The sequence below is a fragment of the Drosophila albomicans genome, chromosome 3 (assembly GCF_009650485.2).
Source record: "Drosophila albomicans strain 15112-1751.03 chromosome 3, ASM965048v2, whole genome shotgun sequence".
NCBI classification, from domain to species: domain Eukaryota; kingdom Metazoa; phylum Arthropoda; class Insecta; order Diptera; family Drosophilidae; genus Drosophila; species Drosophila albomicans.
Genome location: NC_047629.2, coordinates 44,146,865 through 44,164,190, shown reverse-complemented (window position 1 = coordinate 44,164,190; position 17,326 = coordinate 44,146,865). Strand labels below are relative to the sequence as shown.

The following is a 17,326-nucleotide window of genomic DNA, read 5'->3' as shown; positions in this document are numbered from 1 at the left end:
GAGTGTGTATATAAGAGTATTTAACACACATACATATGTATACATTTATATACATACATATCTATAGACAATGCTTTACAGACTCGCACAATAAGTATTGTGCTTTATTTGACACCCGTAAAAATGCATCAAAAAGACACACGAAGCATTGCTTATTAGGCATTAACTATTGCGGGCAAAATGTTTTAGATCTTTGACATATTTATTTTGACGGAATTCTGAACTCAAAAAATTATTTTATTATTTAAAATATGCATTAATTTTTAAGATAATCAACATAACAAGCTTTTAGTGTGCCGAATAAAATTTTGTAAAGTGGAAAGTGAAGTAGTAGAAAAGATTAAATTCGAGAAACAGACGGATGACCATTGATGAAGTAGATGTTTGAAAATCTTATCATTTGATTTTTCATCGCAATTCTAAAATCCGTAAAAATCCCTCCACAGCAAGAATTACCTCTGAGTCTCAGAGTCACCAAATGTCGATCGTGAACAAAATGGATGATTTCTTTCGGTATTTATAAAATTAAGAAAATCCATTAGGAACAAGATTTAGAACTTCTAGCTTGAAAACCTTGTGTCGAACTCCGTTTTGAAAATGTTGAATAAGTGAAGAAACAGGAGGTTTTTCTAGCATAATCATTAAAAGTGATTAATAATGAGTGGAGAACTACTTTAATGGCAATGAAACTAATTCAGAAGACCTATAAAGATTTTGAGTTATAGCCACAGTATCGAGACTTTTTGCTGACAGTAGTATACAATGGATAAATATATAATTTTATATATTAATGCTAGTCGTTAGGTAGTACTTTTAAATGGTGAAAGAAAAGCAATACACATTAAATAATATTGAAATGAAAGATGAGCTTGGACTGGTTGTGGGATTGGGATTGATTCCTTTCGTTTGTATGCTTCTCCTCTTCTTCTCTCCCTCAGTTCCAGCGACTTTTCTTGGCACGCTTCGAGTCCAGACTTGACGCTCCCGCTCCTGTTGCTGCGGGCGCTGCTGCTGGTGGTGGTGGCGGAGGTGGCGCTGCAAAGACACCCGTCTCTGGCACCGTTTGCTCCCAGGTGCGATCGCTGGAGGCACGAAACTGTGAATTGTACTGCGACCGGAAAGCTTGACGCATCGCTGAATAGCGATCGGTTGCGGGTCCGGCGCCCGACAGCGATTTGCTGCTTGGCTCCGGCGCTGGTCCCTTGCTCTTGCCAATAGATCCGGTAGAGCCACCGCTGCCGCTGCCACTTCCTCCGCTTCCAGGCCGCTCACGGTAACCCAATCCCATGAAATTATTTGCCGGCTTGCGTGCCTTGCTCTGCTTGAAGCGTGAGCTGCGAAACCAGGAGCTCTTCATGGCCAGCTCCATGAGATCGTCGGGCACCTCCTGATCGGCGCCCTCCAGATTGCGCACCAAATGTCCCGCAAATTCCTTATCCTTGTCCGTCACCAGCGTATACGCATTGCCCTTTTCCCCAGCGCGTCCCGTGCGTCCAATGCGATGCGTGTGCGTATCAATGTCCCGTGCAATATCATAGTTGACCACGTTGCGGATGTGCGGAATGTCCAGACCACGAGCTGCCACATCTGTGGCCACCAGGATGTCGCATTCCTTGCGCTTGAACTGCATAATGACCTTGTTACGATCCGCTTGATCCATGTCGCCATGCAACAGCAGACAATTGTACTCCTTAACGAGCAGATTGTTGGCCACCGTCTCGGCGTCGGCTTTCTTCGTGACAAACACAAGAACCGCACCCTCGGAGAGGAACTTGACGAGATGGCAGAGCAGCCAGTTCCATTTCTGCAGCGGATTGGGAAAAACATACACATGCTGTGTAATATCCTGATTCGCCTCATTCAAATCGCCCTGCACGATGCGCACCGGATCGGTCAATATATCCCTGGCGAGACGTTCGATGCGTTTCTTAAACGTGGCGGAGAAGAGCAGCGTCTGGCGATCGGGACGCACATGATTGCAAATGGAGCGCACTTGAGGTTCGAAGCCCATGTGAAACATGCGATCGGCTTCGTCGAGCACCAGAAATGTGACTCGCCGCAAATTGGTGGCCTTCATCTTGACCATATCGATCATGCGTCCCGGCGTCGCAACGACAATCTCACAGCCCTGCTCCAGTGCCTTGCTCTGCTCCCATTTGGATCCACCGCCATAGCAGCATACCACATTGATGTTGTACACCTTGCCGAACTTCTTAGCCTCGTTGTAGATCTGCAGCGAGAGTTCGCGCGTTGGCGCTAGGATCAAACCAATGGGTCCATCACCCGTACGCAGTTCCCGCTGATCCATCAGATGCGTCAGCAGTGGCCAAATGAATGCAGCCGTCTTGCCCGATCCTGTCTTGGCAATGCCAATGATGTCACGTCCCGACAGAGCCGCTGGCACCGCTTGCGCCTGAATGGGCGTGGGCTGCGTGTATTCCGCCTTGCGCACCGACTTCAGCAGTGGTTCATCGAAACCAAAGTGGCCAAAGGAGCTCACTGGATGCGGAGGCGCAGCGCCGCTCACCTTGACGCCCAGCGTGCGACGGAGTTCGCGCACCTGCTCCTCATCCAGCTGGGCAATGTCCTCGTGCGGCGTATAGAAGTTGCGCTCGAAGGGTTCGTACTCGATCTCGGAGTGATAGATGGGAGGCAAGGGATCGATATCCTTTTTCTTGGGCGGCGCTATCGGATTGCCATCCTCATCGTAGTCGATCTCCTGATCGGATCCCTCGTCGCGCAGTCCCGCATTTGGGTTCTCCTCCATGTAGCGATAGTAGCTCTCCTCATCGTCCTCGTCATCGATGTCGCCACGCACGCCCTTCTTCTCCAGCACCGCTGCCGACGACGCCTTCAGCTGTGTGTCTGACGCACTGGCGGCCGCCCGCACCTTCTCTTTTTCCACTTGCTTATTGATGCCGGCCATAAACTGTTCCAGCGGATCCTCATCTGAATCGGAGTCCGCTTTGTTATTGTTGCCACCTGGCGAGGCACCTGGTGAGCCGGGTGCTGGTATATAAGCCTGCTCCGGCTGCTGTTGCTGCGTGGCTGGCTCATCGTCGTCGTCAAAGTAATCGTCGTCCATGTGTTGCTTGCGTTTGCCCACAAAATTCGTAGAATTTGTGTACTGACTGATGGACTCCAGCGTAGAATAGCCATGCTTTGAGGTGTTGCCGCTGCTGGCTGCTGTTGGGCCAGTTGCTGTTGTTGCAGCCTGAAAGCCCCGGCCTCGTCCACGGCCGATGCTGAAGCCAAATCCTCCGCCTCGATTGCTGCTTAAAGCCGGCGGCGGCGGCACAGCGCTCATGTTGTTGCCACCGCTCGGTTGCTTTTTGTATGGGAAGCCGCCGCCCCCGATACCTCGGTAATTGCTCATTACGCTCGCTGCTGTCTGGCAGTGGCACTAGACAATAGGTACAAGTTGTAATCTCTGAGGCCCAAGAACACACGAACACACAAATCAATACAACATACGCGAGTTTAGAATTTGCCAATCTTGAGCATTGTTGCCAACCTTATTAGAGTTGTGCAGCCCTGTAGCTGTAAAACTGATTAACATCTCAGTGCATAGCAGCCCTGGCTAAGAAAAACTATCCCAATGAGCAACACTGGCCGCGTTATCGATAAGCGCTTATCGATTTCAGCGTCTGCAGCTTGTTGATTTTACTGTTTTGTTGTTTTCGTTTGCTCTGTGTCGTCAGCTGATGTGTGAAAATGGTTGAGCAGAGTGCCAAAGATTATGCGAGAATCATACAAACTGCCGATTTGGATAGAGAAGTGAGTATATAACTTGAGACATCTATGCTTTCACCTTATAATTATCCCTCTTCCGCACTCACCCCTCTTCAGGTTAACCCACTGTGCAACAACATCGAAGACATGCTCGCCCGACTAGACGAGTTCGAAACTGTTTTGGCTTCGGTAAGTGATTGGTAATCGATGCTAAGAATCAGTTTGATATGTGGCATTTTCTAGGTGCGAGCGGAATCCAACAGCATTATGGCCAATCATGTGAGTAGCATTCTTAACTTCAGCGATAACTTTGGCGAGCTGCGCAATCGCATCGACAAATTGGAACGATTTGTGGCCAAAGTTAACGAGAATCTCAACGAAGTCGAGAGCTCAGTTGATGTTGCTGAGCGGGAGCTCAATGTCACCGAATACAGTCTAAAGGGTCTGCTGCTCAAGCCACTGAAAGCCAAATTATCCGCTGCAGATACGCTGGGAGCACAGCCATCCAGTAATCTGATTGATGGCGAATTTCAAGCGGTTCCCATCTATAAGTCTGACGAATACTTTGGCACAGCCGATGCCAGCGTCAGCACATCATCTTCATAAGTGATTTCAAAGCCAATATATGTATGTTTATTACGTACTTTTAGTGTAAGTGTGCAATTAGAAAAAAATGCTCTTCTATCAAATTCATTTCGTACGTTAAATTATTTACCCGAAGGATATGGTGGATCCCACGGCTTGCGTGACGCTTTAGAATAAACACTGCAAATGAGGCACAAACCCATTACTAACGCCTGTGTCGAAATAAAGTCTTCGTTATTAATTATAAAAATAATCTAATTTTGGAACTTACCAAGAGTTTCATTTCTGCAAATGATTTTAGAATTGATTGGAACCCTTATTGTGTGTCGCCTTTTATAGGAATTTTGTAGAAATGCGGAAAATTAGCATTTAATTTAAATTTAACACATTACGTATTTCCTGTAGTTAATCGAATTATATGAATTATAAAATTCATCATTTCATTTTTTCTATAAGTCTGACCATTCTTTTTTTTGCACGGCTGATGCCAAAGTCAGCACATTATATCCATAAGTGATTACAAAACTAACATTTGTATGTATGTTTATTACGCACTTTAAGTATACAAAATAACAGCTCTTTTATCAAATTAGTTTCGTACTTTAAGTTATGAAGCAACTTCACTTCACCTCCCGCGTCCAAATTCGGGATCGATCAGGTCAGGTGGAGGCCAGATTCTATCATCGGGGTTGATCGGCGGTGGATCATATCTGCCTTGCGGTGCGGAATAAACGCTGCAAATGAGGATCAGACCCAATACTAACGCCTGTAACGAAATAAAGTCTTTGTTATTAACTATAAAAATAATCAAATTTTAGAACTTACGAAGAGTTTCATTTTTGCAGATTATTTTAGAGTTGACTGAGAAGCTTTTGGTGTGTTACCTTTTATAGGACTTGTGTAATAATGTAGTAATTAGCATTAAATTTAAATTTACCACATCATTAATGAATATATATTTTTATATAATTGGTTAACATTTACTTCGTCACATATATTGCATAACAAGATTGCCTTATTACATATCGAATTTGTAGACTTTATTTAAGAAGATTTTCTTAAATACATTTATTAAGCACCCTATTCAATTTGGAATTTTGAATTTGAGGCTTTTATTATTCCATCGGGATGTTAATATAATAAAAACAAGTAAGAAAGCTCCATTCGAGTGTGCTCGACTTTACGATACCCGCTACCCATTCTTAATAAAAGCAGAATATACCAAATTTAAACATTATAATAATATATATTGTCGAGCAAAAGTGGATACATGACACTTCTGACTGTAAGGTATTGTAAAATTCGTAAAAATATGATAATCAATTATTTCTACTATATATAAAAGGAAAAAATATTCAAAAAACAAGTTGTTTATATTTTAAATAATATTTAATTTAGAAGAAGGCCAAATATCCACTTTTCCACGGTTGGGCTCATTCATGTTCAAATATATTATATTTGATTGCAACCGATCATTTATGCATAGTAACATGTATACTATATGGAGTCGGAAAAAACTTAGCGTCCGAGTGTATTGGGAAACACCTCCCAAAACTGCGGTGCGGAATAAACGCTGCAAATGAGGCACAGACCCAATACTAACGCCTGTAACGAAATAAAGTCTTCGTTATTAACTAAAAAATAATCTAATTTTGGAACTTACCAAGAGTTTCATTTCTGCAAATTATTTTAGAATTGATTGGAACCCTTATTGTGTGTGTCGCCTTTTATAGGACTTTTGTAGAAATGCGGAAAATTAGCATTTAATTTAAATTTAACACATTCCGTATTTCCTGTATATTGATCTAATCGATTTACCACTTCAAATAAATATAAATCGATTGTAAACGCACTGGAATGGCTAAATACAGAAACGAAAAGGATTCAGTTCCAACTGTTGATCACCTCATAATATTAGTTGCTTGAATAATTTCAAACTTTACTATCCGATCGTATGAGTTAAGTAATAGGAGTAACAACCACTGTAAATCTTGTTTTTGAAGAGCTTGTTGGCGATATTTTTTAGACCAGAAGGAATTGGGGTAAATTAATGAAATTTGGGTATGTTGTGAAACATATAATTAAAAATACAAATACAATTGAAATAAAAATTTCACTAAACATTTCGGCAGTTTTTCGTCAATTAAAAATCGCCCAATCAATTTTAAAAGAATCCGTACGAAATTCTCTTCGTATTCGCGGCTTAAAGATATGGTTGAAAAACTCGAGTTGAGGATCGAAAATAAGTTTTTATTGTTTATTATAGCTTATTTCTTTATTTTTATTTATTATTTTAAAAGTTTAGCTATATTTAAAATTAATACTAACACTGTTGGTAAAGCAATGGCTGTAAAGACCTTCATCTTGGTGTATTCTAGTTAAATAATCTTTCAAGATGCAAAAAAAATTTCTACATTTTGTAGACAGTTATACTTTATAATTGTTTAAATCTAACATTCATGATTATCAATAAATTTAACGAGCCTTTTAAGTTACTAGAAAAATTCTATAACAATTAATTGTAGTGAATATTAAACTAGTTAGTCGAATTACCAAATAAACGAACATTACAATGTTACAATTCCATCTATGAGTCTGACAAATTGTGTAGGCAGTGCCTACTAGGTACTGCCAATCGCATCATTTTCATAAGTGATTTAATAACCAATATATAGTATGTTTATTACGTACTTTTAGTGTAAGTGTGCAATTAGAAAAAAAAGCTTTTCTTACAAATTCATTTTGTACGTTAAATTATTTAAAGCCTATTGAATTATACGGATCGCGTGGCTCGCAAATGAGAATCAGACCCAATACTAACGCCTGTAACGAAATAAAGTCTTTATTATTAACTGTAAAAATAATCAAATTTTAGAACTTACCAAGAGTTTCATTTCTGCAGATTATTTTAGAATTGACTGAGAAGCTTTTGGTGTGTCGCCTTTTATAGGACTTGTGTAATAATGTAGTAATTAGCATTAAATTTAAATTTACCACATCATTAACGAATATATATTTTTATATAATTGGTTAACATTTACTTCGTCACATATATTGCATAACAAGATAGCCCTATTACATTTCTAATTTGTAGACTTTATTTATGAAGTTTTTCTTAAATAAATTTATTAATCACACTATTACATTTGGAATTTGAAACTTTTATTATTCCAACGGGTTTTGTTAATATAACATAATAAAAACAAGTAAGAAAGCTCCATTCGAGTGTGCTCGACTTTACGATACTCGCTACCCATTCTTAATAAAAGCAGAATATACCAAATTTAAATTTACTGCGTGTCCTTATGGAATAAACGCTACAAATGAGGCACAGTCCCATAAATATCGCTAGTAACGAAATAAAGTCTTCATTATTAACTATATTCATTTATGCAAATTATTTTAGAATTGATGGAAACTTTTAGTGTGTTGCCTTTTATAAAACTTGTGTATTAGTGCTGGAAATTAGCATTTAATTTAAATTTAACACATTACTAATTTCCTGTAACCAATCAAATTATAGGAATTATAATGTTCGTTAGGCAAATAAGGAAATAAACTAACATTATAATAATACACATATATTGGCGAGCAAAAGTGGATACATGTTTGACACTTCTGAATCTAAGGTATTGTAAAATTCGTAAAAATATGATAATCAATTATTTCTACTATATATAAAAGGAAAAAATATTCAAAAAACAAGTTGTTTATATTTTAAATAATATTTAATTTAGAAGAAGGCCAAATATCCACTTTTCCACGGTTGGGCTCATTCATGTTCAAATATATTATATTTGATTGCAACCGATCATTTATGCATAGTAACATGTATACTATATGGAGTCGGAAAAAACTTAGCGTCCGAGTGTATTGGGAAACACCTCCCAAAACTGCGGTGCGGAATAAACGCTGCAAATGAGGCACAGACCCAATACTAACGCCTGTAACGAAATAAAGTCTTCGTTATTAACTAAAAAATAATCTAATTTTGGAACTTACCAAGAGTTTCATTTCTGCAAATTATTTTAGAATTGATTGGAACCCTTATTGTGTGTCGCCTTTTATAGGACTTTTGTAGAAATGCGGAAAATTAGCATTTAATTTAAATTTAACACATTCCGTATTTCCTGTATATTGATCTAATCGATTTACCACTTCAAATAAATATAAATCGATTGTAAACGCACTGGAATGGCTAAATACAGAAACGAAAAGGATTCAGTTCCAACTGTTGATCACCTCATAATATTAGTTGCTTGAATAATTTCAAACTTTACTATCCGATCGTATGAGTTAAGTAATAAGAGTAACAACCACTGTAAATCTTGTTTTTGAAGAGCTTGTTGGCGATATTTTTTAGACCAGAAGGAATTGGGGTAAATTAATGAAATTTGGGTATGTTGTGAAACATATAATTAAAAATACAAATACAATTGAAATAAAAATTTCACTAAACATTTCGGCAGTTTTTCGTCAATTAAAAATCGCCCAATCAATTTTAAAAGAATCCGTACGAAATTCTCTTCGTATTCGCGGCTTAAAGATATGGTTGAAAAACTCGAGTTGAGGATCGAAAATAAGTTTTTATTGTTTATTATAGCTTATTTCTTTATTTTTATTTATTATTTTAAAAGTTTAGCTATATTTAAAATTAATACTAACACTGTTGGTAAAGCAATGGCTGTAAAGACCTTCATCTTGGTGTATTCTAGTTAAATAATCTTTCAAGATGCAAAAAAAATTTCTACATTTTGTAGACAGTTATACTTTATAATTGTTTAAATCTAACATTCATGATTATCAATAAATTTAACGAGCCTTTTAAGTTACTAGAAAAATTCTATAACAATTAATTGTAGTGAATATTAAACTAGTTAGTCGAATTACCAAATAAACGAACATTACAATGTTACAATTCCATCTATGAGTCTGACAAATTGTGTAGGCAGTGCCTACTAGGCACTGTCAATCGCATCATTTTCATAAGTGATTTAAAAACCAATATATGTTTATTACGTACTTTTAGTGTAAGTGTGCAATTAGAAAAAAATGCTTTTCTTACAAATTCATTTTGTACGTTAAATTATTTAAAGTCTATTGAATTATACGGATCGCGTGGCACGCAAATGAGAATCAGACCCAATACTAACGCCTGTAACGAAATAAAGTCTTTATTATTAACTGTAAAAATAATCAAATTTTAGAACTTACCAAGAGTTTCATTTCTGCTGATTATTTTAGAATTGACTGAGAAGCTTTTGGTGTGTTGCCTTTTATAGGACTTGTGCAATAATTTAGTAATTAGCATTAAATTTAAATTTACCACATCATTAACGAATATATATTTTTATATAATTGGTTAACATTTACTTCGTCACATATATTGAATAACAAGATTGCCCTATTACATTTCGAATTTGTAGTCTTTATTTAAGAAGATTTTCTTAAATAAATTTATTAATCACACTATTCAATTTGGAATTTTGAATTTTAAGCTTTTATTATTCCAACGGGTTTTATTAATATAATAAAAACAAGTAAGAAAGCTCCATTCGCGTGTGCTCGACTTTACGATACTCGCTATCCATTCTTAATAAAAGCAGAATATACCAAATTTAAACATTATTATAATATATATTGTCGAGCAAAAGTGGATACATGACACTTCTGACTGTAAGGTATTGTAAAATTCGTAAAAATATGATAATCAATTATTTCTACTATATATAAAAGGAAAAAATATTCAAAAAACAAGTTGTTTATATTTTAAATAATATTTAATTTAGAAGAAGGCCAAATATCCACTTTTCCACGGTTGGGCTCATTCATGTTCAAATATATTATATTTGATTGCAACCGATCATTTATGTATATATATATATTTATATATATGGAAGGTCAAACCATCTGGGTGTAGTGGGAAAGAACGTCGGTGCGGAATAAACTCTACAAATGAGGCACAGACCCAATACTAACGCCTGTAACGAAATAAAGTTTTTGTCATTGACTATAAAAATAATCAAATTTTAGAACTTACCAAAAGTTTCATTTTTGCAGATTATTTTAGAATTGATTGAGAAGCTTTTGGTGTGTCGCCTTTTATAGGACTTTTGTAGAAATGCGGAAAATTAGCATTTAATTTAAATTTAACACATTCCGTATTTTCTGTAGTTAATCGAATTATATGAATTATAAAATTCATTAGTTTAATAAGGCAATAAACTAACATTATTATAAATATATATTCTACAAATTGAGTCTGAAAGAACTCTCTTATTATTTAAGAAACTATTTCATAAAAATTGATGGTTTTTTGTATCCGCAAATCAAATTGAATTGTCAGAGACCGCAATTATTTATGAGGTATTAATGAGTTGATATCAGAAATATAATCAATCATCCAGTTTCATCTGGTTGCGATACTATTTTGTAAGAAGCAAGCTTTCGTGATTTGTGAATATTTTGTTGTTATTTATTTGCCATTTGTTCGCGTTCGCATCACGTGACTTCAAAATTTATGAAGGGAAAAAGCGTAGATTACATAATACAAGATTCAATTTATGCCTTGGTCTCCTTGCTCTCTTTGCTCTCCTTGCTCTCCTCCTCGGAGCTGCCAGGCTTGGCCTTGTTGAACAGCTCAGCAACTGGCACTGGACGATGACGCAATGGACCGTGAGGGGTTGTGCTGCCCACATCTGAAGCCGGACTGGCTGAGGGAACCTTCTCGGGAAGTGCCACAGCCTCGATGGGTGCCACGGGCTCTTTGGGCGCATCCTCCTTGGGAGCAGCAGTGGTCTTGATTTCAGTCGGCACGGGAATGTCACGTTTGGATTTCTTGTGGTTAGATAAAGCTTCGTGGGCGATCAGAGCACCGGCAATTTGCTTGCCATGCTCCGAATTGTGCTGCAATCCCTCGCGAGCCAGCACTGAATGGGGTTTAATTGGAGCCGGACCACCGTGACCATGTTCCTCTGCAATGGGTAGGCCAGCATGATGTTGGAGTGACTCGCGAGCCTTCACTGAATCGGGTTTAATGGCAGGGGGACCACCATGACCATGCTCCTCATTGCGTTTCTCGCGAGACAAGTGCAATTTCAAAGTTTCTCCTTTGATGTTTGAGGGAGCGGCTTGGCAAATGACGCACAAGGCCACAAAGATCAGCTAAAAGTAAATGAATTGTATTCTAAATATACATATATCCGATATTTGAATGGATCAAGCGCTCTTACGAATTTTCTCATTTCGCTGGCAAAAAGTATCTCGAACTGAACGGTCTAGATATTGATGATGAACTGCTGGAATCGTCGCGCATTCGGCGCATTTTATGGGATAGCGAATCTCTCGCTGGGCGCTATATTGTCATGTTTGAGATTGCTGTTAACCAGTTCGTAAATTGGTGATAATTGCCGTACCTTACATTGTACATATGGCGGAGAGACGAGTTTCTCGACTTGACTCGACTCGCACAGTATTTATTTTTCCCATTGATAGAGCTAATTATAAGCTGTAATAAAAATCACCGTAAGTCAAAAGCAGTGACAGACAGCAGCAGCATCTTTCCAACTTATACCCGTTTATATATAGTATGCATAATTTTTTATTGATATGTGCGAATCAAATGTGGCTCAAGGCGGCCAACTAGCCAGATTGACTTTGTGCTATATATTACTTGATCTCTAGGTCTTGGGAAGCCGGCAACGTTAGTCATCTTTACTTAGCATATTGATGCGAACAACACACAAAAACTATCTGCGCACGTTTAGAAAAATCAGTGCAAATATGAAAAGTTATAGGAAAGCTAATTGAAATGCACATAAATCTTAATCACTGTACGCCACTAATTGCAGGCTTTACGTAATGCGGCACTCTGGTTTACAGCTTAACTTTTCTGGGAATTGTACTAGTTTGCATTTTTAATGTAGTATAATTAATTAAATGCGAAACTCTATTTTAATAGCGTTTGCGTCTCATAACAACAATAGCAACCACAAAATTATCAATTCAAATTTTGTAGAACGCGCGATGAGCAATCAGTGTGTGCATAATAAATGTAGAAAGAAAATGCGTTGTGTGGTAAAAATGTGTTAATGTTGTGCTAATCAGTGTGTACACACTGTTCGCTAAGTTCTCGCATATAAATTTTGTAAATAATAAATTTCTAGTTAAATATAGCAGTGTAAAAACGAACAAAATGCCTGCAGAAATTGAAAATATCAATCCGAGTGTCTATGGCAAAATTAAGGAACGTGAAACAACAGCCAACGAGGAGGACGAAGCTGTTGTGGATCCATTTGATACACGTGAAATTTTTGGTGCGTCGTTAATGCAGCAATAAAGCAAAATTTCATCTAATCAATATTAATTGCAGATCTGATACGCAACATCAATGACCCGGAGCATCCATTAACACTCGAGGAGCTGCACGTGGTGCAGGAGCAGCTCATAACGATCAGTGACAAAAAGAACAATGTCCACGTGAATTTTACACCCACAATTCCGCATTGTTCCATGGCCACCTTGATTGGACTCTCGATACGCGTAAAACTATTGCGTTCGCTGCCACCACGCTTCAAGGTCACCGTGGAGATAACACCGGGCACACATGCCTCCGAGTTTGCCGTGAATAAGCAGCTAGCAGACAAGGAACGCGTTGCTGCCGCTTTGGAAAACAAACATCTGGCCGAAGTCATCAATCAATGCATCTCGGCGAGAAGTTGAACTCATGTACTTTCTATCTCTGTTTGTTAATAGTAAATATGTATAGTTTATTTTAGCATACGTCTGCAATCTTGGGTGGAACTAAAGACTATGGTAACACGGTTTTGAAGTTTAACAAGTGAAGCTATTGCTGCTGCTTGGAGGATGGTTGCTTTACACTGCTGTTGGTTATCCGCTGCTGTTGGGTAGGATCGTATTTGTACGTCTTGACTAGCGGTCCCTTGCCCGCCTTGGCGAAGCGTATCTCATCCAGGCGCTGTCGCTCCTCGATCTCCTTGGTGATCTTCATGTTGTCCCAGGCTGCAAAGCGATAGAAAGGAAACAGTTAGTTAACAAATAAAATTAGCAGCAAGAAGGCATCCTGATACGGCATAAGAGTGTCGGAATACTAAGCGAACTCTTGAGAAGGACCCAAAGATTAGAGACACAATTAGCTATAGAAAATAGAGGAATTTCAGAAGCACAAATTCTCAGCACACATCCTTGCTTAATGCATCGCCTTGTTTAGCATGAGAAGCAGTTCAGGCAATGGATTCTTCAACTCATACGAGATGATGTTTTTGGCTCTTCTGGGTTGCAATTAAGACTACCCCACGATATAAAACAATGAAGGTTACTTACATTCCTTCATGCCGCCGACGAAACCCTTCTTCTTCTTGGCGGGCAAGGAGCCAGGGGCATGCGTGATCATCTTGTCGATCTTGAAGTAATCCCGCACAGAGGGGATACGCAGCAAAGCCACCTGACCCAGTGAAATGAAATTACTGCAGGCCCAATACGTGAGAATGGCGGCGGGGAAATTCATGGTGAAGGGAAAGATGACCAAGGGCAGAGCACGCAGCACATACTTCATGGTGTTCATATTGGCAGCCGACAGACGCGCACTATCCGTGCCCAGTTCAATGGTCAGATACAACGTGGCGCTGGTGATGACGGGAAGCAGATACAAGGGATCCGCCAGCGTTAGATCCGTGAACCAGAATAATCCGCCATCACGCATCGACTCCACTGGGGCGTTGGCCATCTGACGCAGTCCCATGAAGAAGGAGATGAAGAGCGGCGCTTGCGCCAATGGTACAATCATATTCTTGAGAGGATTAACGCCTTTCTCGCGCATAAACAGCATCATTTCCTGTGCGTAGCGTGCGGATTCGATGGCATTTCCCGACTGACGTGCCTCTGTCATCTTCAGCTGCAGCACCTGCATCTGTGGCATGTTGTTGCTCATCTTCGCCGAGTTGCGTTGCGCGAGAATCACCAGAGGGAAGATGATGGTGCGCACCACAAGTGTACCAATGGCAATGGTGCCCCACCAGGGTATATCCCATGTGCAGTGCAGAAACTCCATGCAGTTCTGCACAATACCCACCGGCGAATAGCCGCCCAAGCCGATCGAAGCGAATGGTGGCTCACCAGCCACCGTTATTGTCTCCATCAGCGTTTGTGGCTCGACGACTGGTGCCACTGGGGCTTCAGGAATGGCGGGCAGATCAACAAGCTCCTTGGTTGAGACCACAGACATGGCATCTGGGCTGGAACTGGAGCTGGCGAAGCGCATTGTAACTGGAGATGCCGCCATGGATCCATAAAGCGGCAGCAATGTAGACGCAGGTGGCGCTGCTAAGCGACTCCAGCTACTTGCCATATGCATATCCCGACTGCTGGCAGTGGGAAACATCTGAAGAGTATATGTTTTTAGTTAGTAAAACGCATTCATAACAAACCGCACTTTGCAGGTTATGTCATCAACAATGAATGAACTTCGCTTGGCTTTAACTGCCGGCTGCTTACCTGTGTGCTTGTCCTGTTGGCCGTGCCATTAATCGCCAGCATCGCTTGGGAGGCGCGCCACAGCTGCATTCGTTTCGCCAGCATTTTGCAATTTGTTTTAATTTATAAAAATGTATAAAATTTGACGCATTCGCGATTCGTAGAAAGAGATGGCAGTCGTCGTGCTCCCCACACAGCTGGTTGGGCAAAAACATATGATTGCTACCAGGGCCGTGCACTCCACAGTATATTTTTCGGTTAGTTTTAGCTGCAACGTTAGGTGTACAACTTAAATTTAGAAGCGCACGATTTTGTGAGAATTTCACATAAGAAATATATAAATTTATAAGAATATCAATACCAAAAAATAATTTTAATAATGGCAGACTTTCCACAAGTATCTACATTCCCATCCCATTCCCAAATCGTTACCCGATGACCAATTTGAGTCAAAACTGCAAGTGTTTTGCAAAACATTCAACGGCACATGAACTTACATATTTAATAAACTTGTTAATTAACCAGCTGTTTAAAATTACATGTCTTTTAATCCGCACTTTGAAAAAATATCAAAATGTTCAATAAAGTCAGTTGGCATTTCTGATTATTGCTCAACGTTAATAAATTGCGGTCACACTTAATACCGGCTTACAGCTACATGGAAATAAATTTCAATTTAAAATTGAATTTTTATGGAATTTCAGATTAGAAAAATTAATGTAACTACAAATATCTTTGAAATAAAAGTGTGTATTATTATAGACAATTGAAAAAGTTCCATAAATATATATATTTTTTTCGACAAAATGTAAGTCGATTGACTAGCTTCAAGTCCTAATTTTAACGGTTAGGGAGAAATTAAAAAGAAATTTTAATTGTTTTGGTATATTTGTCATTAAATGAAATTATGTGTAATATAATTAATGTTAACTTGGTCCTTTAAAAATAAGTGAAATTTAACCTCAAACGTAAATACGCACGTTTAAGAGAATATTAGCTGGTGGAGCACAAGCAGCGCCACTTTTGTGCTCTTCACGATCGTCAGCGGTAAAGGAGCGAGCATGTTGCTCTCTTAACTTCAGTCGCTTTTTGGTGTTCGAGGCGAGCAGTCGTGGCGCGCACGCGTAGCAACTGGCACACACAAAGTAAATTCGAAAACGAAAAGGAAGAGGAAGAGCTGCTGATCGGTTGACGGGCGAATTAAAGTTTGAAACGATTTTTCAGTTACACGCGAGCGCTCCAGCGAATCGGTTATAGAGCTGCAGCGAAGTCACAATCGCAATAAATTATTTGCGTGCAATTTCTTATTGCAATTTCGGTTTTTTTCACGAGCTGGCTGCCGTCGCCGCGCATTGTCGCGTTTGTTTTTTCTTGAGTCGCTGGCGCAGCGCAGCTAGCAAAGTTCTTTTTGCGCGGCAGCCGTCGTCGCTTGTCGCCTGCGTCGCAGTCGCAGTTGAATTTTCAATAAACGCGTTTTCTTTTGGCACGCTGCGTGGGCGCCCTACCATGCGTCTGGCTGCCTCTCAGACTGTGTCTCTGTGTGTGTGCGCGTATTTGTGTGTTAGTGTGCATTAGTTAATGTGTATGTGTTGCTAATTAAAACAACAACAACAACCACATCAATAACAACAACAACAACGACTGCAGTCGCAGCAGCTAGAAACGAGAAACGATAACTTTGACGCAAGCCAAACAAAGTGCTATCGATAAATGCAATTAAGCTCATTCACAAATTGGAGCAGCCAAAGCAACAACAACAACAACAACGACAAGAGCAACAGGTGTTGGGCTGCCAGTTTAATAACAATTTAGTTTTTTTTTCGGTGGTAAGTTTCAATTTCAAAACTTTGCGCTACTTTGTTCATTTGTTATTCGTTATTGTTATTGTTATTATTATTTTTTATCAGCAATGTGGAAAATGGAAGTAATAAATATATAATTGTTTGCCTTCTTATTAGCGGTCAGCATCAACCGCAGTTGAAATAATATTTATTAGTTCATTGACAACAACAACAACAACAATAATAAGTAGATCAATTACGCGGAACAGTAATATTACGATAAGAAAATAAACTGCCTTGCCCCCTCCCCTCCCTTTGTCACCCTTTCGATGCCGCTGCCGCAGTCGCGTTGCAAGTGCAGCTCATTAATGCTTAAACTTAAAAACTTAAAAACTACACAAAAGATTAAAATATTCTAGAAATGTTTCTGAGGTTTATGAAATTGTGATATGAATATATGATTTGAAATATTTTTGGAGAAGGAAAATCAATTCTTCAAACTTTAAGCGATTCTTTAAGAACAAGTTAGAGATTATATATCAAATACATATTTAAATATAATATTATATTTTTTGTGTTTCTGATTTTGTTTAAATATGGCTTGAAAATAAAAAAAAAATAGAATATTTTCTATATTTTGCTTTTACATTTATATATTTTATGAAATATGAAAGAAAATTAAAAAAAAAAAAAAAAAAAAACAAAATTTTAGAATATTTCCTAGATTTTATTATAAC

General features: G+C 38.8%; 6 protein-coding genes across 15 annotated transcripts in view; 3 read left to right on the top strand and 3 right to left on the bottom strand.

The window, feature by feature from the left end:
• Nucleotides 1–531: 531 nt before the first annotated feature.
• LOC117567053 (ATP-dependent RNA helicase DDX42) lies at nucleotides 532–3,557 on the bottom strand. Its single transcript, XM_034246781.2, has one exon. The coding sequence runs from the start codon at nucleotides 3,374–3,376 to the stop codon at nucleotides 935–937; it is 2,442 nt and encodes an 813-aa protein (XP_034102672.1). The 5' UTR covers nucleotides 3,377–3,557; the 3' UTR covers nucleotides 532–934.
• Nucleotides 3,558–3,627: 70 nt separating this feature from the next.
• LOC117567055 (biogenesis of lysosome-related organelles complex 1 subunit 4) lies at nucleotides 3,628–4,425 on the top strand. Its single transcript, XM_034246783.2, has 3 exons — nucleotides 3,628–3,777; nucleotides 3,850–3,921; nucleotides 3,976–4,425. Exons 1-3 carry the CDS (start codon nucleotides 3,715–3,717, stop codon nucleotides 4,336–4,338), a joined length of 498 nt encoding a protein of 165 aa, XP_034102674.1. The 5' UTR covers nucleotides 3,628–3,714; the 3' UTR covers nucleotides 4,339–4,425.
• A 418-nt stretch (nucleotides 4,426–4,843) lies between these two features.
• LOC117567054 (uncharacterized) lies at nucleotides 4,844–11,665 on the bottom strand. 10 transcript variants are annotated; one of them, XM_052006171.1, is made up of 5 exons: nucleotides 11,550–11,665; nucleotides 10,358–11,481; nucleotides 9,532–10,298; nucleotides 7,200–8,261; nucleotides 5,672–5,922 (listed from the first exon to the last, which is right to left on the bottom strand). In XM_052006171.1, exons 1-2 carry the CDS (start codon nucleotides 11,559–11,561, stop codon nucleotides 10,879–10,881), a joined length of 615 nt encoding a protein of 204 aa, XP_051862131.1. In that variant the 5' UTR covers nucleotides 11,562–11,665; the 3' UTR covers nucleotides 5,672–5,922; nucleotides 7,200–8,261; nucleotides 9,532–10,298; nucleotides 10,358–10,878. The 10 variants fall into 10 exon arrangements, 9 of the variants coding, with proteins under 9 accessions (XP_051862134.1, XP_051862132.1, XP_051862137.1 ...); XM_052006174.1 differs by lacking the exons at nucleotides 5,672–5,922; nucleotides 7,200–8,261 and adding an exon at nucleotides 4,844–5,083; XM_052006172.1 differs by lacking the exons at nucleotides 5,672–5,922; nucleotides 9,532–10,298 and adding an exon at nucleotides 4,844–5,083.
• A 746-nt stretch (nucleotides 11,666–12,411) lies between these two features.
• Nucleotides 12,412–13,093, top strand: LOC117569871 (MIP18 family protein galla-2). Its single transcript, XM_034251211.2, has 2 exons — nucleotides 12,412–12,632; nucleotides 12,689–13,093. The coding sequence occupies exons 1-2, from the start codon at nucleotides 12,512–12,514 to the stop codon at nucleotides 13,036–13,038; spliced, it is 471 nt and encodes a 156-aa protein (XP_034107102.1). The 5' UTR covers nucleotides 12,412–12,511; the 3' UTR covers nucleotides 13,039–13,093.
• On the bottom strand, nucleotides 13,068–15,161 carry LOC117569870 (mitochondrial inner membrane protein OXA1L). Its single transcript, XM_034251210.2, has 3 exons — nucleotides 14,830–15,161; nucleotides 13,660–14,716; nucleotides 13,068–13,338 (listed from the first exon to the last, which is right to left on the bottom strand). The coding sequence occupies exons 1-3, from the start codon at nucleotides 14,911–14,913 to the stop codon at nucleotides 13,163–13,165; spliced, it is 1,317 nt and encodes a 438-aa protein (XP_034107101.1). The 5' UTR covers nucleotides 14,914–15,161; the 3' UTR covers nucleotides 13,068–13,162.
• A 682-nt stretch (nucleotides 15,162–15,843) lies between these two features.
• Nucleotides 15,844–17,326, top strand: part of LOC117567093 (formin-J) — a 45,703-nt gene continuing 44,220 nt past the window's right edge. Inside the window, exon 1 of the mRNA XM_034246873.2 lies at nucleotides 15,844–16,634. The gene's annotated coding sequence lies outside the window, so the exon portion shown is untranslated. The remainder of the gene's footprint in view (nucleotides 16,635–17,326) is intronic.